General features: G+C 40.3%; 2 protein-coding genes across 7 annotated transcripts in view; both read right to left on the bottom strand.

The window, feature by feature from the left end:
• Positions 1–299: 299 nt before the first annotated feature.
• Positions 300–11,359, bottom strand: wdr73 (WD repeat domain 73). Of its 4 annotated transcripts, XM_067509737.1 has the most exons (10): positions 11,222–11,359; positions 10,995–11,144; positions 6,934–7,096; positions 6,196–6,263; positions 4,480–4,565; positions 4,285–4,373; positions 3,400–3,467; positions 1,997–2,161; positions 1,014–1,379; positions 300–682 (listed from the first exon to the last, which is right to left on the bottom strand). In XM_067509737.1, the coding sequence occupies exons 3-10, from the start codon at positions 6,990–6,992 to the stop codon at positions 450–452; spliced, it is 1,134 nt and encodes a 377-aa protein (XP_067365838.1). In that variant the 5' UTR covers positions 6,993–7,096; positions 10,995–11,144; positions 11,222–11,359; the 3' UTR covers positions 300–449. The 4 variants fall into 4 exon arrangements, with proteins under 4 accessions (XP_067365838.1, XP_067365837.1, XP_067365839.1 ...); XM_067509736.1 differs by lacking the exons at positions 10,995–11,144; positions 11,222–11,359 and adding an exon at positions 7,403–8,631; XM_067509738.1 differs by lacking the exons at positions 10,995–11,144; positions 11,222–11,359 and adding an exon at positions 7,403–8,622 and having other exon boundaries at positions 1,014–1,376.
• Positions 11,360–11,408: 49 nt separating this feature from the next.
• cfap418 (cilia and flagella associated protein 418) overlaps positions 11,409–23,359 on the bottom strand; it is an 11,998-nt gene continuing 47 nt past the window's right edge. Inside the window, exons 1-6 of one of the 3 annotated variants that reach the window (XM_067509740.1) lie at positions 23,182–23,359; positions 22,318–22,420; positions 19,274–19,338; positions 19,009–19,074; positions 18,680–18,775; positions 11,409–14,303 (exon numbers count right to left, since the gene is read on the bottom strand). The exon at positions 23,182–23,359 is cut by the window's right edge and continues 47 nt beyond it. In XM_067509740.1, coding sequence (XP_067365841.1) covers positions 14,144–14,303; positions 18,680–18,775; positions 19,009–19,074; positions 19,274–19,338; positions 22,318–22,420; positions 23,182–23,327 — 636 coding nt within the window. In that variant the 5' untranslated portion in view covers positions 23,328–23,359 and the 3' untranslated portion in view covers positions 11,409–14,143. Of the gene's footprint in view, positions 14,304–14,367; positions 14,453–18,679; positions 18,776–19,008; positions 19,075–19,273; positions 19,339–22,317; positions 22,421–23,181 lie in introns of those variants that run through there. The other 2 variants (XM_067509742.1, XM_067509741.1) reach the window with 2 other exon arrangements.

Below are 23,359 nucleotides of genomic sequence, written 5' to 3'. Positions count from 1 at the left end.
AGACAATCAGGGGACTTTGTTGATAATAATACTGGATCTGGTAGATGCCAATTTAATGCACGTTCAGCTTCTACAAATGTTTCTTCTGTTAGAAATTAATATTTAATTCATCAAGGTAGATGTAAACTTTTGCACTGACTAATTTACACACCTTGACCATTTGTGGCTATAAAAGAACATTGTACCAGCTGAATGTGTGTTGTTATTGTGTTGAGAAAATAATTTACTCTTTACATTTCAAACCAAACAATGTCTCTGAAGAAATGTATTTGAATAAGCAGAGCTACCAGGAAAAGCTGTCACTTCTATTTGTGTTTATTAAATTCCAGTTTTGTTATTTAAAATGGAGGCGGATGAATCCACAGTGAAAGGTTTAAATCAAATGTCATTTTAGTGAATTCTTCTGACCCACAGACATTCAGGAGCTCAGAGTTCCGGATCTTTCCCCCTCAGCAGCTGACTGGGTCGACCCAGTCCCATACATGGACGGAGCCGTCTGAGGCTGCAGACAGCAGCGTCCGCGGCCGAACAGGATGCCAGACGTGGGAGGTGATGAAGACGTCATGGTGGTTCTGAGTCTGTGACGAAACCACATGACCACGATGCTCAAAAAGCAGCTGAGCTTCCTGTGGTTCCATCTTCCAAAGAGACGTGTCGTAGATCTGAACGGCTCCACTGAGACCTGGGAGAGGAACAACAACCTTTACTGTCATTGAGCTCATGTCACCATCACATTCGTTCTCTGCATTTGACCTGTCGCCTGGGGGGCAGCGGGGGCTTAGGAGCCTGTGAACTTTATCGTGTCCGTGATCTAGTGTTTCGCTCAGAGCTGGTGACTGAAAGCTGAGATTTAAACAATTCTTTACGCCCAACATTAAATTAACATTTCTACAAATTCACTTTTTAGTTGTTTTGGTCTTTATGTCCTTGTGTTTCTTTCTTATGTCTCTAACTTCTGTGTCTGTCCCCTCTTTCAGAAACACTGCGTCTGCAGGATGTTTGTAGTAACTGACCTGACACTGCGATACAGTCGTCCAGCGCCGGAGCCCAGGACACCTGGACACCCAGGCTGAGGCAGCGTGTCTCACTGTCCAGCTGGGCCTGACACACAGCTTTTCCTGGGTTCCTCAGGTCTGAAACCACCGCCTGTCCAGACGAGGAGAGCCTGATGACCCTGCAGCTGGACAGGTCTGGACTTGAGGAGGCGTCCGTCCACCAGAGGACAGATTTTCCTGAAGATGCCGGTGGTGGCGAAAACTGAGGAGCCTCCGACGTCCGAGTGTCGGACACGTAAATATTCCCATTACAGCAGCCGACGAGGAAAACGCTGTCCCCCACAAACTGTAAGGAGCTCAGTGGGTCTGCTGAGTCAGTCTCTGCTGGGACAAAGAGAAAAGACGACGTGATTATGATTTCTGTTTAAGTCGGGTAAAATATTAATATTAAAACCACTAAAATGAACACGTCTGCTGGACAGCAGTTATATCTGTATCGTTGGGAAGAGCAGTGGTTTTCTGTGACCAGTGTTTCATTGTTCAGCAGCTTAGCAGTCAACTGCCTGTGTGGCCTTTTTAATAACCAATGTTTTTATTTCCTTCTCTGTTCTGCATTATTAAAAAAAAATAAAAATTATTAGCAAATTAGAGACAAATGTTTTCAACCCAAGTTAACATTTTATGAATTATTTCATAATAGGAACCAAAAGTTGCAATGTACCATGTGGGCACAGACTGTCAAAAATCTACTTGATTAAATTATACAGTTCAGAAATTTTAGCCAGTACTTGCACTTTGTGTTTGCTGCTGTGAGAAGCTCCTTGATATGAGATTTTAATATCTACACTGCAATTCAGACCTTAGACATATTTAACAAACTATGAATTTAGCCACATTTCTGGCCAGTCAAATTAAAATATCCTCCTGCTGCTGCACTGAATAAAAATACAATGCATGTTTGTATCTGAGCACTGAGGTGAACATGGTAACGCTGAACTTACCCAGTTTATAAAGAGTCTGTCCTGAGCTCAGATCAGTCAGGAGGACGTCGCTGCTCTGAGCTCCGTGAAGAACCTGTGGTTGTGTTGAGAGTTGAGCTGCGATTCTGCTGCCTCCCACTGAAACACGCCTTCTCCCCTCGATGCTTCTTGTTCTTCTGATCACATCTGACAGCGGACGACAAAACAGTCCATTAATACTCATGTACATGTGATTATGGGGTATTGTTAGTAGAATTTTGAGGAAAATAATGAATGAGTCATTTTGGAATAAGGGTGCAACATAAAATGTGGAAAACATCCTGGTTGTACTTTAAGTGCTGCTAACGAATCTGAATATTTATGTAAATGGGAGATTCTGTTAATCTTTCTTTTAATCATCAGATAGAATTCTAAAATCATGTTTTCACTTTTTCATTCAGCCTTATAGCCAAAAGCTATTTATCACCGTGCAGCCAAAATTAGAAAACATTCAGAAAAAGGTTGTTTTTGGTTTGTGTATTTACTGCATGTTAAATATTTGCACATTATTCTGCTAAAAGTTGTAAAAAAAACACTTCAAATTGATCTTGAGGAAAAAGAAGAAGAAAAAAAAACATACTGCTGATGATGCAAAGTCCCTGTTATTTTAAATAATAGCAAGAGCTAATAGCTGCTTCAAATCCTGCCAAAGAATTAACACTGAATTCTGAGAATTATTCAGAATAATCACATGTGCTGCTGGTTTGCGTTTAATTTTACAGCCATGTGAGCAGCAAAATAGATTAAACTCAACTTCTATGCTCCAAATCCACTGGGGGCAAATGAGAAAATGTGTTTTTCTGCAAAGTGGAATGAAACTTAAGTGTTTTCAATTACAGAGGAAGAAATTCACTAGTGCCTCAGTTTTATGTTGAGCTTCACTTCACACACAGGAGCTTTAGTGACGGTGAAAAATAAGCAAACTTCAATATGCTGAAGATGTACTTGAATATCAGCAAGTGATTTAAGTCCACTGCAAATTTCTTGTACTACAATAAAATGCAACAAAAATATCACAAGGATCCTAATTAAAAGTACAAACCTAAGTATCCAGCTGGTACTTCCATGTACTACTAAGTACCTTAAATAAGCACATATACACACAAATATTTCACAAGTACATTATTTAACTGTGTGCTTCAAATGCTGTTTCAGGTTCTAGTTAAGGTGTAAACTAGTAAATGCACTTGATTTACATTTTTCACACTTAAATACTCTCAGGACACAGTTAGAGAAGGTGCCCAGCTGCTAAACATCTGTGTAGAAGCTAAATGACTAACTGGCCAAGTCTCATGGGTCTGTACTAGTTAATCCCTCTATTTTCTGGGAAGGGGCCGACGTATTTTCTCTTGAACGCAGGAGATTAAGGGAGTTTGAAAACTCACCGCTGTCGTCTCCTCCAAGGTCCCAAACCTGCAGGCTGGAGCTGAGCCCGTCATTGGTCACCACACACCTTCCAAAGCAACAGCAGGAGGTTAAAGACCACAAGGTGCAAATTATGATTAATTTGTCCTCTGGTGCTGCCAAACGAACCACGACACATTTAACCACAACAAAGCTGTGATCGCTGATCTGATCGCACACACACGTTATCTACCAGATATTAGACACTGTTTTTAAAACACTCCCTCATTGTTGCTCTGCTTATCTGTGTCGTCCCTGTTGTTTGGACAAATCAATCAAATTATCTGGGGATGTGTGTAAAAGTCACTGAAAGGTCAGAAAATAATATTTTGGGCAGGTCAGACAGACACAAACCTGATCCTGTGTAAAGTGAGAAGCATCTGCAGCTTTATCAACCACTAAAGTCCAGTCAGGTCAAAACTTATTACATTTTCCTGTTCCAACATTAAATCGTCAGGATGATGACTCAATATTATTTTGCTTCATGTTTATTTAGATTAACAACAGAAAGCAGAAGTTGTGTCTGAATTCTTTCTGAAGCCACGATATGAAACGTTCTTCACGTCAAACAAGAACATGAATGAATGAATAACATATAATCTAACACACTTTTCTACAAACACTTTGTTTGGGGAGGCTGCAGCTTCTGAATAAAAGATGAATTATTTGCTTTTCATCTTGTTTTTGTTTTCCAGTGTTTCATGTCCTTTATGTCTTTGTACCTGCTGTCCCTAAAATACAAGACTTAAAAGAAGCTTTGAGGCTAAATGTTTCTGCGGAGAAACACATGACAGGGTTTACGGTTTTCATAAGGAACGAAGGGAGAAAAAGTAAAAAACAGAAGAGGTTCTATCCAGGTAACTCACCTCGTTCCTGGGATGTGTGTAAGGCAGCGAACAGGCCCATCTGTGAAGCCGCCATGGACAACTTTGAAGTCCCGTTCTGCACAGAGACCCTGAACGCATCAGTACACAGACTCTGATGTGTATAATAATAATAATAATAATCCAAACAGCACATTTTTGGCTTTTGGCTGTTCTGTTTTTGGTTTTTTTTTTTACCTTGTTTTCTTCGGCAAAGAGTCTCATCGGCAGTCGAAGCTCCAGAATTTCATTTTTAGCTGGAGTGTATCCAGCGACGCAGACGGCTGTAAACACAACACACACTGATCAATAAAAACAAATGCTGCAGAGTTTATAGATGTGACAGGAATGTAACACTACCTCACACTGTAACATTTACCTTGTTGTCTGTTTATTAGGTACACGAAGCTAAAACTAATGCAGTCTAACAACAGTCCTGCAATAAACCTCCTTCATGAAGGTGCTGGTTCAGCTGTAGGTCTGTTCACTAACTAAAGGGTGAATTGGTGAATAGAAGTAAACAAAAGGAAGGTTTGGTGAGATTTAGATACAATCACAGGACTTTCTTTAAGTCATGTTCGGAATTTGACCCCTGGTGGAAAAAACTATTCAGATCCTTTATTTCAGTATAGTACTATTATTAGCACAGTGTAGAAATACTGTTACAAGGTGCTGCAATAAAATATTACTTTAGCACATAAGGCAATAACTAGAACAATATTAAGAGTAACAAAATTCTAAGTGCTCCTAATCTAGAATGTCTCATTTTACATCAGTAAATATGATTTTGGGGTTTTTATATTACTGATGCAATGTGGTGATTCATCACTTTAATGTTAAAGCTGTAAAATAAGGAACTGATTTGAACAATGTAATGAATATATTAATCAGCTGCTGAATTTCACAAAGTCTGATTATTTTACCGTATTTTCTATTAGAAGTAACAATCTGTAACAAATGTAGTTGAGTACAACATTTCTCGCTTCTTAAATGTAGTGAAGTCAAAGCGTGAATTAGCAAAAGATGAAAATAATCAAAGCAGAAATCCTGCAAAATACAAAGTACAGTGCCTCAGTTCATACTTGGTGGGTCGTCAGTGTCATGCCACAAATTTAAGAATATACAGTTTAACCTTGTGAAAGGTTTCGCTTTAGTTTTAATAGTTGAAATATTTGGTTCATGAGGAGGCTGCACCTGTCGTCATGCCAACCAGCTGCTGCAGAGAAACTGAAATCTATGGATTCACTCATCAGATCCTCTGACAGGACACTAAAGGCAGGTTTTACAGTAGAATTTATGACACTACAGGATTTGTAATAACTAGATTAAAAACCTGAGCAATGAGGAATCACAATAACAGCTGCTTATTTGTATTTATGCAGATGTGTGAAGATTTGAATCATAAACCACATGTTAAAAACACTGATGAACAGTTTTTTCCTTTATTGTTCCAAAGAGCAGGAAATAAAGTTTTTTGCAGTGTAAAACCCTCTTTAGTTTTACACTGACTATTTTTTTATTCATTTATCTATTTATTCTAGTGTTTGTTACTTTCAATACTGTATGTTTTATCAATTTTGGTTTTGAATTTAAAAAAACTTTTAAAAATTATTTTACGCTTTATTTTACATGTGGCCTTCATAGAATGTGTCATGGCTGTTAGTCTAAAGTTGCAGTGCTCAACTGCACAAAACATTTTTATAAAGTTAAACAAATCCTTTTGTAGAAGCAGGAGCAAGCTGGTGCTTTCTATCTGTACAGTGCTGCTTAGTGGCTGCAGGTTCTCATGTCTCCAGGACCCTGAAGCAGACTGGGAACATTATGGCCAATTCCCCGCATGATTAACATAACTCGTTTTTACATTTTTGGTCACGGCCCTAAACCGATGAAGAGAAACGAAATCAATGTACTGACTTTTTTCTGACGTCCACTCGATGACCTGGGTAGGATGCTCCAGCTGATACACGTGAAGATCTTTGTACCTGAAGGAGCCAGAAAGGTGTAAATGTCCAAAGTCATGACAGGCTCACTGCTACATTGTTATTCATACTACAGCAATGTTACTGCAAAACCAATGTGCAAGTTTTGTTTCTGAGCTGTAAATGTAGCAGCAGGAATTTGAGAGAAGACCTGAGAAACAACAGTCAAACAGCTACGGGTGAAGCTGATTTAGGTAGAATGTAGCGTTTCACTGCTTCACTTTTAACACTTTAACATTTTAGTAATATTAGACATGTGCTACATTAATCAGTTTGGATGTTTATGCTTGTAATCTTTATTTAAGTCCACTTGATTCAGCAGCTTGTTCATGTTAACACCAGCATAAAACCCACTGAGCGCTCGGTCCTAACGGAGCTTTTCACACAGAGCTGCAACAAATTCGACCTGACAGAACAAAACGTGGCATTTTTGCAGAACATTAGCGGTTTATTATGCACATTTATTTGCAGGAAACGTGTTTCAGTGTCATTTACATTGGACTTGAACCGTGTGGGTATGAAAATCCAAACCAAGCTGGAGGCTGTTAAAGGGAGTTCACGTTGCAATTCTAGCTAGTAGCATCGCCAACTGAAGGAAGTTCCGACCTGCTAGCTGACTTCAAAGTTAAAACGGAACCGGAATAAATTATGAATTTAAAAAAAAAAACCTCACATTTTCAAGGAATCGATGAACCAGTCATCTAAAATGTCTTCAACCTCTGTTTCTTCCATTTCTCGTTTGAACTGCAGCGCTGTTGTAGTTTTTACTTCCGGTATTTCTTGCTCGTTGGTTCGCTGGTGGTTCAGTCAGCTGTTATATTAAAGCACAGCGCCACCTGTTGAAGTGGCGTTTATGTACAACCGCTTTAGTTTACGGACAATAAGAACAAGTTTTCATAAATTAACAGACACGAACACATGATATAAACGCAATGCCAGTTATCAGTAAGTTGTAAAATAAGCGAAAATTATCCTGTATTAAATAAAATATAATATAATCGTAAAAACATTGGGCATTTTGAAAACTAGCTCAGTAGTCATGATTAAACTACCAAGAAAATAAAGTTCCTTTCAACTTTTCACTGTCCAGCTGTTTGCAGAAAAAAATACTTCACTACAAGTATGAGAATCACATTCTTTACCTGAAGTCAAAGTACCAAGTACTTGCTCTAAAATGTACTTTAAGGGGAAAAAAGTACAAGTACTGCAGCAAGGAAGTAATCCAACCCGAAATCCCGTTTAAAAACAAAGTATTTCAAATACTGTTGAACTTGTCGATGTCTAGTCCAGATTTGTTCCATATTTTTGCAGAAATCTTAAATGTTTCAGTTTTATTCATGTACAGATTTAAGCAGAGAACCACGTCAGAAACCTGATTTCTCAGCGTTTGCTGAAAAACCACCAACTTTCATTTCTCCTATTTAGAAAGAGCCAATGCCCGATTTCAAATCTGCTTAAAGCCACAGATGTTGGTCCCAGCGGCTCGTTTCCTAAAGCTTATTTCTCAGACATTTTGTACAAAGACTAGGCAAGGTTTTCTGCATCATAGCACCAGTTATCAGAAACTCCAATAAGACGAAGGGAAGTCGTCTCTAACAAACCACGTTTTATCTCTCAGACATTTTCAGATGCTTTTTCTTTAGCAAGCTGATGAAACTTATATCCCCAAAGCTCCTAGTTTTTGTGGGACTTAATGAAGCTCACATTGATCTGCTCCCTGTGCATGTGACCTCTGACTTTATATCTGGTTTACTGGGAGGACAGAGCAAAGAAACAAATCAAGGCTGTTTTTAAGTAACTGAAGATAAATAATGAGAAAAAGAACTTTACATTTATCGAATGAGAATGTGTTTTCCTGACCCAGTGTGATACACTTTCAGCGCTGTGAGTCCAAATCCCATTGATTTTCCCAGCAAACTGAAATGAGCTGAACCTGGTTTGTGCCTCAATGGAAATCAATTCAAACACTATGTGAACTCTGAACAATGTTTGGCATCAGTGCAACCAGTGTGTTACTAAAGTGCACAGCTGAAACACACAGACCCTGACAGACAGGTGGAGCCTGGCAGCAGGTGACCACAGCTGAAACTTCGATCTGGCTGTTGTTTTTCTCCTCAGCAGACCTGTCCCTGTGTTCTTGCTGCTGTCTGACAGCAGAGACACTGAGTCACTGTTCCGTCACCCTCTGTCTCCATCTGTCAGTCCAACGCTCATCTGTCCACAATCGATAACACACACAAACAGTTTAGAGTTTTTACATTTGTGGAAAAGATCTGAATTGTTATCAGCTTTTGACAGTTTTTGGATTTGATTCTTTATGTGAAGCAGAAACATCTAATAGTAAAATTTATTTTGAAGAAGCGACATTTGCAAAGTCTTCAGTTAATTATGATCTTACATCAGCACTGACAATAATAAATAATAAGAATATGACTCCACAAACTCCCACTGAAAATGCTTTTATATTCACATCCACCAGCAGAGGTGGCATGAATGCAGTACTCAAGTAAAAATGCAATTACCTAAAAAAGTACTGTACTACAAGAAGTACAACCTTAAATTCTTAAGTTAAAGTACTAAGTACACGTAAATGTAAAAAAGTTACTTTCAAATAATAGTTTTGGAAGAATGTATATATTTTAAAAAGTAGGGGTCAAAGATCAGTGTTTTTATAAAAACAAAAGTACCAGTGTGTAAAGGTTGAGGGGACCCTAACCACAATATGTACCAACAGCCTGGTCATCAGTAACAGCACATTAGAATTTATTAGTTATTTTTTGGTTTTATTAAGAACCTGCATAAAGTAAAGCTGTGTAGAAAAAATACGATATTTCTAGTGGAGTAAGTAACATAAAATGGTGACACTCCAAGAAAGTACAATTACCTCAAAAAAGTACTTGAGTAAAAATTTACTCCTAAGCTTCATGTACCAGTCTCACACTCAGTTTATAAATGTGTCTGCACAGGCTGCAGCCTCCCACAAAAAAACATTAACATAACATTTATAGTGATGTTAATTCAGGCTTTTTTATACTTTCATTTTAAATTCTGTGCTGCTTAAGACCTGAAAATGTCCTGCACAGCGCAGCTTTACTCACACGTCTGCTACAGTGGCAAACATATTTAAGAAAGATAGAATCACTACAAAGTCATTGAAGTAAATGCAGTCTCTCTACAGTCACAATTCATGAGCGATCTATCATGTTTATAGCTCATTAGGTGTTAACGCCCTTATTCTGAATGTAGCCACAACCTCATATTTGTATCATTGTTACTTTCTTCACAATTTGGTTTTTGAATCCCACAGTCAGACTATACTCGCAGTAACGCTTGCCGATGACACGACCGTGGTGGGTCTGATCAGCAAGAACGACGAGTCAGTTTACAGAGAGGAGGTGCAACGGTTAACAGCCTGGTGTGGAGCAAACAACCTGTCTCTGAACGTTGACAAAACTAAAGAGATGGTTGTGGACTTCAGGAGAGCACAGAGCGACCATTCTCCACTGATCATCGATGGATCCTCAGTGGAGATAGTCGAGAGCACCAAATTCCTTGGTGTTCATCTGGCGGACAACCTCACCTGGTCAGTCAACACCAGCTCCATCACCAAGAAGGCCCAGCAGCGTCTCTACTTCCTGAGAAGGCTGAGGAAAGCCCATCTCCCTCCCCCCATCCTGACCATGTTCTACAGAGGGACCATTGAGAGCATCCTGAGCAGCTGCATCACTGCCTGGTTTGGGAACTGCACCGTCGCGGATCGCAAGACCCTACAGAGGATAGTGAGGACAGCTGAGAAGATCATCGGAGTCTCTCTGCCCTCTATCATGCACATTTACACCACACGCTGCATCCGCAAAGCCAACAGCATTGTGGACGACCCCACACACCCATCACACACACTCTTCACACTCCTGCCATCAGGAAAGAGGTTCCGAAGCATTCGGGCCACCACATCCAGACTATGCAACAGTTTTTGCCCGCAAGCCATCAGGCTCCTCAACACACACAACTGAAATGGAACTTAAACACACTACAAACCGAACTCAGCACATTCTCATCTAATTCCACCACCACTTATTTATTATTTATTTACTGTTATCATTCTACATTTACCGCACTACACTGTTTACATGCTGGACATTTAAAATTTTTATGCACTATACTGTTTACATGCTGCTCTTTTTACACCCTTAGCACACTTAACTGTACTGTACTGTACTGTAAAATAGTATGCAGTAGGTTTACTGGTCGGCACTGTCTTGGGTTTTGTGTCCTGTCCTGTGTTAGTTGTCTGTCCACACTGTCTGTCTGTACTGTTTTTTCGTCTGCACTGTTTGCACTTGGTTGCACTCGATGCACTTTACATAGCTTGTGTTGTTTGTAGCACCTTGGTTCTTGGAGGAACGTTATCTCGTTTCTACTGTGTACTGTGAACCACTGTGTATAGTAGAAATGACAATAAAAGCCACTTGACCTGACTTGACGCTGATCCTTATTCCAGGATTTTCCTAACATCATTTTAACAGTTTTCTCTGTTGTAATAATTTGCAAAAATAGAAAAAAGAACAAGACTGTGTCAATCAGAGAGGTCATCATTGAGTTGGTACTTTATAACTGCAGCTCCTGTCACGCTCTGTATTCTGTCCTCTGCATTTTATCCTCAATTTTACACAAATCTGATTCTGCTCCTTCAAACCTGTGTCTGAGTTCAGTCCTCCGAAACACGTCACTTACACCATGAATACTGACAGATCATGCCATCGGTGGTTGGACACTCGGGGGCCGACTGAAGTGTCAACCAAGCTCCAAGCTGGATCTGACTGAACTCTGAAGACTGAGAGACATGTGGTGTCCATGGCAGCGCTGCAGAGGGTTCTGGCATCTCTGAAAGAGGAAGAAAAGCTGACTATTTCTGAAATGTGGCTTATGAACAGTGGAGCTAAAAATTTCAAAAGATTTACCTGCTGGTGGTGACAGAAGAAAGGTCATGAGCCTCTGTGCAGCAGCAGCAGCCGGATCATCTCATGAAAATGTGTCCATGAGATCGTGACAGAAAAGCATGGAGACTTTTTTTAAGCCGTCAGAGACTTGACACCCCTGTTTACAAGTTTGAACTCTTCCCCAACAAGCCCAAACAGTGAGTCAGAGTCACAGAAAAGGGTTTAATGATCAGAGTCAGTCTGGGATTATACAGAGACACAACCCACAGAAGAACTGTGGCAAAGTGCTGGAGCAGAATTTTAAAATGTGTATCTAACAATAAGGGAAGCAGAGTTAACGTCAGATTTCCAGGCCTTTGTGCCTTGATCACAGCAGAAACAATACAGCCGCTCATGAGGCTTCCTGGTGTACAACAAAATAACCACACATTCAACAGGTTATTAAGCCGTTTCACACCAGCTCCCACTGCTGTCTTTATCACATCACACAGATCTGACATCGTCCTCCCACTGCTGCTGTTCGCCACTCGCAGCAGGGAAGCCTGTGTTTCCCCCCCTTACAATAATTGTGGGACTGTCTGTCAGACGAGCCAGAACTCTCCCCGGCCGAGCGTCAACAGGATCCCAGCAGGTACTAATCATTTGTGCCTAAAAGCACAGGAGAACAAACAGTGTGTAGACCATCTTTACTGCCTGGGGGGGAGACGATAAAGTGGGTTTTATCAGTTTGTATTCACAGAAATAGACTAAATTTGTGTGTTTTCCACTGTTGCCACATGCTTCAGAAAGTACTTTTCAGAAAAAAGATTAACAACTGCTTTTAGACACTGTAGGTGGTGCATAAAAGAGTAATACTGCATTTGAAGAATATAATTTACATACTGTTAAAAACATTTCTACGTGGTGAAGGAAAACACTTCTCAGGGCATTAATATCTGATATTGATATGCTGGGTGTTAACACTCACTGTAACATCTGCCTTTTATTTTGGAAGCCTGGAGGAACCAGATCTCATCCAAACATCAATATGTGATTCATACTGGGAACGTGCATAAAGTGAAGCAACCTGGGCTTCGTAGCGAAAGCTCCAGGAAGCTCCATAGGAACGTAATGTTTAGGGGACAGGGTTGAGATAGCAGGAGATTTCTCTGCCTTGTGCATATATCATCAGCTTTTACAGACAGGGAGAGTGCAGTGCAGCAGCTGGAGGAAGGAGAGAGAGCATTTTAAACTACAGCTGCACCTGGAGCTGGTGTAAATACAGATAATTCTCTTCTGCCTGTTGTTCTCTTATTGATCGCTCACATGCTGTACACAGAGTTGAAAAGAATAAAAAGTCATCGAGGGTCAACTGTAAGAATGTGAACACTTTAGTGAAGCATCAGAAACAAATGTGAACGGATGACAACCGAAAACACGGTGCACAGATGTTTTGCTGCTGGATCGATTTAGCAACGCACAGTGCAGGGTCACAGACACAGGATGAAGCAGTTAATGAGGCAAACTTTCACCAGCACTAACGAAGGAGAGAGGGTCAGAGAGCACTGAGGGCCTGGTTGATAATTAAAAAATAAAGACAAGACCACCTTTATCCATCGAACGTTAGATCTAGCAATACACATAATCTAACCTCTTTGTGAAAGTCAATCTTCCTGTAATAATCTCATTAACCCTCTGGATCAGGGATTTACCTCGAACCTTCACGTCTATGACACCAGCTGTAAGTAAGTTTCTGAGGTTTTCAACCCTCAGCAGAGCCAGAGAAACACAGCTCTCTCCCACTCATCACTTACTGAATAATTACACAGCGACTGTTTCTCTGTGCGGTTTGTGTTTGCAGCTTTAGCCTCACCTCAAGTGGGACTTTGGAGCAGAGCGAAAGTTTATATCACACTGTGATCAATGCAAACACTTACTCAGTATCAACAGGGCAGAAAACTGTCAACTCGCGAAGAAAGCACCAGGAAAAAGCAGCTTCCCTGCGAGTGTGATCATCAGCTGTGGTTATCAGCTCCATTAAATAACGTGTTGACATAACACAGTAAATCATAAAATGTAGGAGTATATTTCACCATCAGATATGAGATGGGGCTGGTGTAAACTGTTATAATTAGAGATGAATTACTTCTACATATGAAAAACCAACTGACATTCTGTAAAAGTTCAACTGATGCCAACAAATCATCAACCTGTAAATACGTCATTACATACGTTGTTCTGTTTCAGATTTTACCTGCACAGACTAAATCAGTGGATTTTAGGAAAAAACTTTTCAAAAGGTCGAGGTTCACAAACTCACATCCTCAAACTTTGAAAATTGTACAATAAGAAGACACCTCGAGAGTTCAGCTGAAAATTATCACAGGAAAGAGAAATATGACAGAATATCTTCTTTGATAAGTTACACATCCCTGTTCTGTTCTGGTTACATGACCTTATGTCATAGGTTTAAAGTTTTGTTATGAACTTAAAAACTGAGCCTAAATGATTAAGATACTTGTAAGATACTTGTAACTATTTAAAAAGAAAAGACCAATCTGAGTGAACACCAGGTCAGCCCATGGCACCTCCTTCCAAACATCAAGCGAGTTGTAAAAGACAGTAAGCTGTGATTGGTTGGGTACCAGCATGTAGTGTGTCGTCACACGATAATAATAAGTCACACATAGTAATTACATCATCGAATCTGACACATAGAAAACTGTAGTGAGGCCTGGACCTAATTGGATCAGTATATAAGCCAGTGCTCAGGGAAAGTCAGATAAGTGACGGGGTAGGAAGCTCCCCATAGATTATGTGACCTCACGTCTCTAATGCTTCAAAACTTAAGTGAAGTGACGTGTCGGTATTCAGCGAGACGGATAAGTAGCAGAGGTTTTTGCCTGTTACTCAGAGGGATTAGAAGTTTTTTGGCAGTTGCTTTGCAGCAGTTCGGAGTAAACATCAGTCCTGGTGTTTTCCACAGACCCATCTGAGCTGAGGCTGGTCGCTGAGGTCTGTCGGCTCCGAACCGGAGAACCAGCTGCACTGGCATGCGTACGCCCGCAAGCCTCTCATCTTCTTTAGCTTGGCTCTGAGTCTCTGACAGTCCGGCATGTTGTTCCTGCACAGACACACGGTGTATTCACAAACGTTTAACCATCACTGAGGATACGATCTTAGTTCTCAGTGCTGCTGCTACTTCATTTTACTATTTCAGATCCCTTAAGACCAGAGGGAATTAAAAATCTGCTCTGAGGACAAATATCAGTGCTGTGGAGATAAAAGAGACAATAAAACACAGGGAAACTTATCAGATACAATGTACAAATGTCCATAACTGTTTTGGACAAAATACAACTCGTCCAAAATATTTATTTAAATTCAAAATTGAGCTGCAGCTCAATCTACAGATTAATTCTCTTTTAAGTGTTGAGTTGATTTGTCCAGAAAATGTAAATAATGAACATTAAGTTGAGACCTTCAAAAGTCATTGTGTCCAACGAACAGCCCGAACACTTCGACAACTAGGGTCCTATCATAAGGCAAAAGTAACGAAATGAAAATGAAGATAATATTTCAGCTTTAGCTTTACAAGTAACGTGAGTGTTATCATTTATATCACTGAACACAGATATGTGAATCATTTTTAGCCTCTTACTCTTGGTTCTGTGGTATATTTCCTGTCTGGTTCAGTTTAAATCTCTCAGCAGCCGAAAAAGGTGGTGGAGGAGACCAAACCCAGAGCTAAAGTGAATATTATAAACTATAAATAAGACTCAACCAGTGTTTCATCGGCCCATAAAACCTTTCCCAGCAGTGTGTTGGTGTGGCAGGCTGATGTGCCGCCTCCCCATAAACCATGATCCACGATCTTTGTAGACTCATGATGTTAAGCCTGTAGCTGTTACTCTGCACTTGTTTCACCTCATTGAAAGTCTGGGTTTTCTCGTTGGAGTCATCTCAGCTGAACGTCCACTTCAAGGGAGAAAGGTCAAACACTAGTCATTCTTTACACACTTTAGAAGATAGAACTGTGGATAATAATAATAATAATAATAATAATAATAATAATAATAATAATAATAATAATAATAATGATGAATTATTAAATATTTTAAAGAGGTCATTTGAGAGCAGGTGGGCAGAAATGCGTGGGCATGCGAACCCAAAATAATGGTTCATTTATGGACTGATCTACGTGTTGGGAATGTTTGGGGAGGGTCCAGAGAAAGCTGTCTGGAAAAGCTCTGGAAGAGCAGTCAAATAAAATTAAAACAAAGATTTTGTTCACTTCTATATATGTTAATATTGACATCTATCATCAGAACAGTTTACTGAAAATCCAACTCTTCTAAAGCTTCATTCAGGATCAACTTTTGGTGAGATTTTTGTTCGCCGTGTTTAAGTGTAGCTCTAACCCACATCTCCAACCTGGTTTTATTGACGTGACCTCGGCTTGGTGACCACTGGCTTCACTTAGCTTTCGTTGAGGTCATTAGCCTATGGATTCATGTACTTCTCCAACCAAGACTGTGATTGTTTCAATAATGTGTCCAATTCAGAGTTTGTGCCACTCAGCACACACATCGTCTCTCTGCTCTTTCTTTCACTGCTCTTTCTAATTCTTTTCACCTTTTAAGGCAAAGCTGCACTGCTGGAGCTTTTTAGATGATAGCACTAACATGAAGGACACAGTTGAGACTGTGAGTGTTTCTAAGTGGTTCAAAGTGCTCTGAACTTAGCAAAGTCACACTGAGGGAAAATTGCTCACTTGGGAGAAAAGCTGCTGCTTAGTGCTGAAATGTGTGGACAGAGATATAATCAAAGCCTGATTGTTATAAATCCTAATACTGAATTATCAGCAAGTCCTAGATTTATCTAATTATCTTCACCTTTGCTTGGAGCAAAGACGAGTAACACGCAGTCACAGTAAAATCATATTTTTTGTTACACATTATATTTGAAATATTGTATTTAAAACAGTTATTTGTTGCCAGGTATTTCTCAAGTGATGATAGGCTGTTAATAAATTTGCACACATGCAGTATGTGGCTTTTATGTGGCTTCATTTATTTTTCTTAAGCTGTCAGCTAAACGTATAATAAATGTATAATGCCATTTCTTCAGCATGTATTTTTGCTTATCACTGAATGCAGCTGCTTTATGAGTACTCACTGCTTTCATTTCATGAAAATATTAGCTCATTTTGAATTTGACGGGAGCCACACATCTCATTGCTACTCCTTCTGTGAGGAGAAGGCTCTGACTAACAGCCTAACAGCAGCTCAGAGTATCCAGCCTTCTTGGAAGCCTTGGGTGAGGTCCTTGAAAAGATACCACGTACTCCATAGTTCTGCTGGGCAACCTCAATGCTCCTGTGGGCAATAATGGAGAAACCTGGGAGGGGAGTGAGTGGGAGGAACATCCTGACCCAAACCCGAGCTCTAGTCATAGGTCGGCCTTGACAAACACCATGTCCGAGAACAGGGTCACTTAAAAGACCTGCTTAGGTCTCAGATCGATGACTGACTTTGTGGTCATATAATCCGAGGCCGTGGGATCGTGGACAGTCGAGTGGAGAAAGGAGCAGAGCTGTCGACTGATCACCGCCTTATGGTGAGTTGGATCAGGTGGCATGGTGGACTGCAGGACAGACCTGGCAAACCCAAACATGTAGTGAGGGTGTGCTGGGAGATCTCGGAGATCTTTAACTCCCCTCTGGAATCATTTCTTCACCATTTCAGGGGCTACATTGTGGACTGGACTGTAGCCTGTAGTGGCAGCTATAGCTCGGGTGAAAAGGCAGTTGTCCACAGGCCACAGGGTTAGTGGTTCAATTCCCAGTCTCTCCTGACTACGTGTCAGAGTTTCCTCAGGCAAGACACTGAACCCCAACAGGATACAACTAAACTCCTAATGACTACTTCTATCTAATAATATTAATATTAACTAATAATATTAATTAAATCAATAACATTTTTAAAAAAAGCATTGGTTTAAGGTTACAGCCTACTATGTATGTTTTTAAAGACAGTTCCTGTCAACAACATGCGTATTTGTTGTCAAATTGGGAGTAGTTCCAGGTCAAAAGGAGATTTTAAGACTCTAAAATGCAAATGACCAAAGTCAAAGTATTTAATCGTTGTATACTGGTTTATACGGGTTTAATCAGTTTGTATTTGTCCAAAGCAAAAACCTTCCAATCACGCTGTGGGTTTTATCTTGGGTTAACAATGCTTCTACTTGTTTGTATTCTGGTCACACTTGGCTGCTGATGCAAAACTCTACCAATTGGAAGGGGAGCAAATGGGTTGTATGTGGTTTGTCACAAATGTTTAAGAGCACACCTGGCTGTGGACAAAAGGAGTTTGTCCTTTTGTTTTTTGGCATTACCACCGTGAGTTATAACAGGTTTTATGATTCCCTTTTTATTTCACTTTAAAAGCAAAATTGGGATTCTAATATGGGGTTTTATGTGGTTTCTAAAGTGTGCATGGAAACAAATATGCTACACTTCCTTCGGGTAATGCGTTTCACTGGATGGAAGAAAAAAGTACTTAAGAGCTGCAAGCAAGAGCAGATTCCTAGCTCAGTACTGCCACCTTCTGATCAAACTGAGAAAGATCTAGAAGGGCTGTGAAAAGAAAAAGAACAAAATGACAAAAGTCCAAAAAAAGCCACTTCCACAGCAGACGGAAGAAAATGACAACAAATGGAAAAAGTGTGTCAAACACTTCACGCTGATATCTGTGTTGGTCTGTTAGTGACGTATTCAGAAATCCTCCACACAATCCTGACAAAGCTCATTGTCACTCAAACGCTTTCCCTTTCAGAAGATGAACTACAAGATAACTACGTGCTGTAATGTTGTGCATGTTGCTCTCAAGGTGGAGTTTCTATTTTTTTTCCATCATAATTACAAAAACGATTATTAGCCTGGAAATTTTATTTCTGCAGGAACCGGTAAAAATAAGTCTTTAGCTGAAATGATGCAACCTGTTACATGGAAACAATCATTGCTATATTTAAGGACTCCATCCATCCATATTCTTTATTTATTTTTCCTGTTCAAGGTCACAGAGGGGCTGAAGCCTATTTCCATGATTGGGTGAGAGGCAGGGTCCACACCTGGACAGGTCTCCAGTTTATCTCAGGACCGACACAGAGAGACATACACCGATAGACGACTATTCACACCCATTTGTCACCAATTAAACTAAGATCCATGTCTTTGACCGGATGAAACCCCCGCAAGCAGGGGGACAACATGCCAACTCAACACATTAAGGCAACATGGCCTAAACCGGGGGCCGTCTACCTGTGAGGCAGCAGCGCTAACCACTCCACCACCGTGCTGCCCAGTCTCATGCCCAAAATGTGATTACAATTTAGAAAGTCATGACCTGAAAAAGAGCCATGTTGTGGCAGAAGAAAACATCCAGTGGCTTGGTTTTTTTTTTAGTTGTATTTGTTTCTCTCACAATTGTGCAGACTCACCTGAGGAACAGGTAATCACAGGATGAGTCCCACTCACAGTCATCAAACATCAGCACCCGGAAGTCACAGGATATACACCTTAACTGGTCACAGGACCTGTTAATACAGAGGATGTGTAAGGAATACCGTATATCAAGAAATCATATTTGGCAGCTGTAATTATTTATTAGTACATCAATAGTGCATTTAATGTTTTAGCATAAAGCTGGTTTTATCAAATTAACTTGGTTTAAATCAGTCAATGATAAATACTCTACACCACAGCCCTGTATCATTATAGAAAAGAAAAATGAGACAGACGCTCGCAGTATGAGATTATTTTTTCACACCTCTTCGATGTGGCTGTTCCAACACCATTTGTGACTGAGCTACCCCCAACAAAAACAGGACAGCACCTGGATGCAGAACATGTTCAAACACACATAGAAACAGCAGAAGACCCAACAGCACATTATGAAGACGTCTGCATTAGAAGACACTGTAAGACACTTCAAAGTGATAAAACACATCTTAAAATAGCTGAATGCATTTCCTCCCTCTGTGTGTACTAGCTGCAAGATACATTTTTCAGTTTGAATTAAATGAATGACTTACTTTCTCCCTCCAGACTGAGATGAGAGCTTCCTCTGCACCTGGGGGGCTTTTGTGAAGTCCTCAGTCTGAAATGAAAGTTAGAACACTGTCAAAACACTGAAACCACTACGATTTGTACCAACTGAATCCTATTAAACCTTAATAGGCACATTTCCCCCTAATACCACATTCATTGAGATTTAATTATATTTCCAAACACAGGTGCCTGTTTATAATTTGTTTTTCATAATGCTGGTACTGGCTTGTACATGAAGTAGCTGCATGATAATGAGGATAGTTGACTAGAGAAGAAAACTAAATAAAATACATTTGCTTGTGTTGTACAAGAGAAAAGCCTTAACACACACGCACTCTTAAAATATAATGAAATAAAATAAACACTTTAATGGTTATATTTTATCATTTTTTTTATCATTTGTGTACAAAAATAGTCATCAAATACTTGTATATGTAGCTTAACTAGATATTCGTATGAAAAAGTAAAGGCGCCGTTTGCAATTTCATGTTTCATTGCATAAATTACTGAAGAGATTTGATCCGACTTTCACACAAGTCGCACATTTCAACAAACACGATATTTTTAAGCTGATACAAACTAACTATTATGATCTTTCATGTCTTTATTAAACAGACCCCCTTAACAAACAAAATGGTCTTCTAATTTCATTAAATGTCAACTACAGTCAGGTGTTAGCAAACCTGGAGTCAAATCACTGACACCACAATTAAGCTGTGGTTTAGAACTCACTCGACTTTTTCAACTACACAAACAGTGTCACTGTGCTATTCACAAGACCTTAGAAGACAGTTGTCCATTTGCATGTAGCTAGAAAGGGTCTAAGACTTTAGGTTTCCATCAGGCCACAGTTAGACATATTGTCTCTAAATGGAGACGATTTGGCAAAGCAGCTACTCCCAAGAGAAGTGAGCATCCAGTCATGATCGATTGAAAGACACAATGCAGAGGTGACTTCATTCACTCAACGGTAAAAGCAGTGCTGCCCAAATTTCACCAGCATGTTTCCTGCCACACAAGGGGACACAAAACCTTGGACCATGATTACACAAACATACCTGGAAGTTACAACGTGACCCCCCCTCCCCCATCTGGGACAGTCAGACCACCTCTCCTTGTTTCTCATACCCAAGTACTCACCACTCTTCCAATGTGTCTCCTCCTCAACCTGTCTCTCACCCAGGCATCTGTGCCTACAGGGTTAAAATCCACGTCCATTGTGCCACTGCTAAAACACTCTACCCCAAAGTGCCCCGGCCGACTTCCGCCCTCTACCACTCACAGTCATTGTTATGAAGTGCTTTGAGGTCCTGGCACACTTGAAAGACAGCCTGCCACCCACTCTGGACCCCTAGCAATTTGCATACCGCAGCAATAGGAGAATAGAGGACGCTGTCTCTACAGCACTGCACTATGTGCTCACGCCACTAAACTTGGAGATCTGGGCATCAGCATCTCCATCTGCAACTGGATAATGAACCTTCTGAGCAGTAGACCTCAGCGTGTCCACCCCCATCACCCTCAAAACTGGTGTGTGCTCGGCCCATTACTGTACCCCCTCTTGTCCCAGACCTGTGAATGGCTCCAACTACATCAAGTTTGCATATGACACTACAGTGATCTGCCTTATCAGAGACAACCCTACAAGGAGGAGGCACGACACCTAGTCGCATGGTGTGTGGACAATAATCTGCTTCTTAACTCCACCAAGACTAAGGAGCTTTTTGTGGAGTTCAGATGGGATAACGGAGACATGAATGACCCCATCTCCATCAACAAGATGACCGTTGAACGTGTTGCCACTTTCAAGTTCCTGGGCAACCACATCTCGAAGGACCTGTCCTGAACCACCAACAGCTCCAGCATGGTAAAGAAGGCTCAACAAAGACTCTTGTTCTTGAGGACACTGAAGAACGACCAACTCTCTTCACTCATCCTGGTTAACTTCAACACCTGTGCGATAAAGTGCATCCTCACCAGTATCACAATCTGGTACGGGAATTGCTCTGCCGCTGAGCGCAAGGCATTTCAGCGGGTGGTGAAAACTGCCCAACGCATCACAGGGACTCCACTTCCAGCCGCTGAGGACGTCCGGAGGAAACCCTGCCTGCACCAAGCTTGCAGCATTCTCAAGGACTCCTCTCACCCTTCCCATAAACTGGTTAATGTCCTGCCTTCAGGAGCCTCCGGAATAAAATCACTGGACTCATCCCCCCTCTTTGTCTCTCCCGCACATACAAACATTGAAATGTATCCCTCTCACAAATTCTTCAAGTCCTCATTAATTTCACTCATTAGCTTATACACTGCACTGCCGTTTGTTGTTGTTTGTTATGAATTATTATGCCCATTGCACTAATTTTACAATTTTCACATACTGACTTGTAAACAAGTGTTTATAGCTTCTCCTGAGAGTTAACATCTAATAACACACGTTCACCTGTACATCATGTCGGCAGTACTCCTGTATGTACATTATGTCCATAGTAGTGCCTATCTTGTACGTACTGTAGACACTGTATATTTTGCACAGCTTATTGCACTTCTGGTTAGACACTAAACTGCATTTCATTGCCTTGTACGTGTACATGTGTAATGAATTAATCTAATCTAAAGATAGAATTGTTTGGGAAGAAAATACCACACTAGGTATGGTGTAAAGAGAACCACATACAAACATGGTGTCCTACAGGATAATATCAGGGTGACTGTCTGCAAGAAGGTTTAATCCTGTCAGCTGGACTTCTTTCTTCTGTGTTATAAACCAAGAGCTTCTTCAGTCAGACTGAAGCGTAAACATTTCCAAATAAGAAGATAGATGTCCAGTTGACATGATTCAATCTTTGGATAACTAAACCTAAATGATTGAGAAGCTTCACCTACTTCAAAATTTTTTTTTTTCTAGTTCCACTTATTCGCAGGCTGTTTGATTTTAAAATATTGAGTAAAATGTAAAAGTATGCTGCTTGTTTCACATTTGCTTCTTCTAGCACTCAGAGAAAGGGCAAGCATAAGTTTATAAGTTTACCTTTGGTGGAAGGGTGATTTCATGGTCGTCCTCTAATAATTCTTCCAGGAGGGCGTCAATATCCTCAGTGATGCTGTTTATCGGTTGTTCTGGTTTTGTAGTACTAAATGTGAGCCAAGAAAAACATGAATTAGTACCTTTGTATTGTAGCAGAAATAGGGAGAACTAGCAACAGGTATTAGTAAGCAGTATTTCATTAGTGTTTTTGGCGGTAGTTTTTATAAAGTCTGAGGTGTTTAGCAAACTTAGAGGTTTACATTGGCTGAATAAAATCTTACTTATCTAAGTTTTAAAGGCTATAGATTCTAGCCATATTCCACTACTTTTGTTATTTATGGCAACTGTATTACTGTCTAGTTCTTTGAGAGGATAACATGGGGTGCAGTTGGAATTATTCTCACGCCAGTTGTATTTCTAAAACCCTTGGTACAAGCTTTACATTTGCAGTATTACGAACATGCTGCTTGCGGCTATATTCCACCTGCAAGACCTAACTTAAGGGTAAATTAATCAATATACCATATTAATGTAACTAACCACAAAAACTCTGGCCATATTGCATTTAAACAAAGCTCGTGCTTTTTTTTTATTTAGCGCTTTACACCCATCGCATAATACTGTAATTATATACTGTCTCTCAGCAATGCAGCTGCTATTTAAAGGCTAAGTGAAGTTACATTGAATTCCTGACTAGGTTTAAACTAGGGATAATTAGCGAACGTATGAGTAATGTAAGCCTCATAACATTTATCTCATTCAACGTTAGCGACAAACAAATGCTCAAATAAAAGAAACCTGCACACTCGCATCATGGTCACCACTCTTTGACGTCAGCTAGCTGCTAGCCAAACTAGCTTCGTTTACCTGTGGTTTCGCTGTCCGTCATTGTCTTTCCGGCATTTCCCAGCTTCGATGGAGTCCCCGCGAGCTGACGACGCGACAGAAACGTTGCGACAAAACGTTTTTTCAACTTCATCCAGGAGTTCATCCAGGTCATCGTCATCATCCATGATCAGGTTTTCTGTGTGCGGCTAGCTTCAGG

This window comes from Channa argus, chromosome 7, assembly GCF_033026475.1.
Source record: "Channa argus isolate prfri chromosome 7, Channa argus male v1.0, whole genome shotgun sequence".
Lineage (NCBI taxonomy): Eukaryota > Metazoa > Chordata > Actinopteri > Anabantiformes > Channidae > Channa > Channa argus.
The sequence above is the reverse complement of the archived record's forward strand: the minus strand, read 5'-3'. Positions and strand labels throughout refer to the sequence as shown.

Excerpts from the sequence above, each read along its gene's own strand:
- wdr73 (XM_067509737.1), bottom strand. The coding sequence starts at position 6,992 with ATGGAAGAAACAGAGGTTGAAGACATTTTAGATGACTGGTTCATCGAT. Across the intron at positions 4,374-4,479 it reads TCTTTGCCGAAGAAAACAAG|GGTCTCTGTGCAGAACGGGA; the intron begins GTAAAAAAAAAA and ends TGATGCGTTCAG. Across the intron at positions 1,380-1,996 it reads ACAGACTCTTTATAAACTGG|CAGAGACTGACTCAGCAGAC; the intron begins GTAAGTTCAGCG and ends TCTTTGTCCCAG.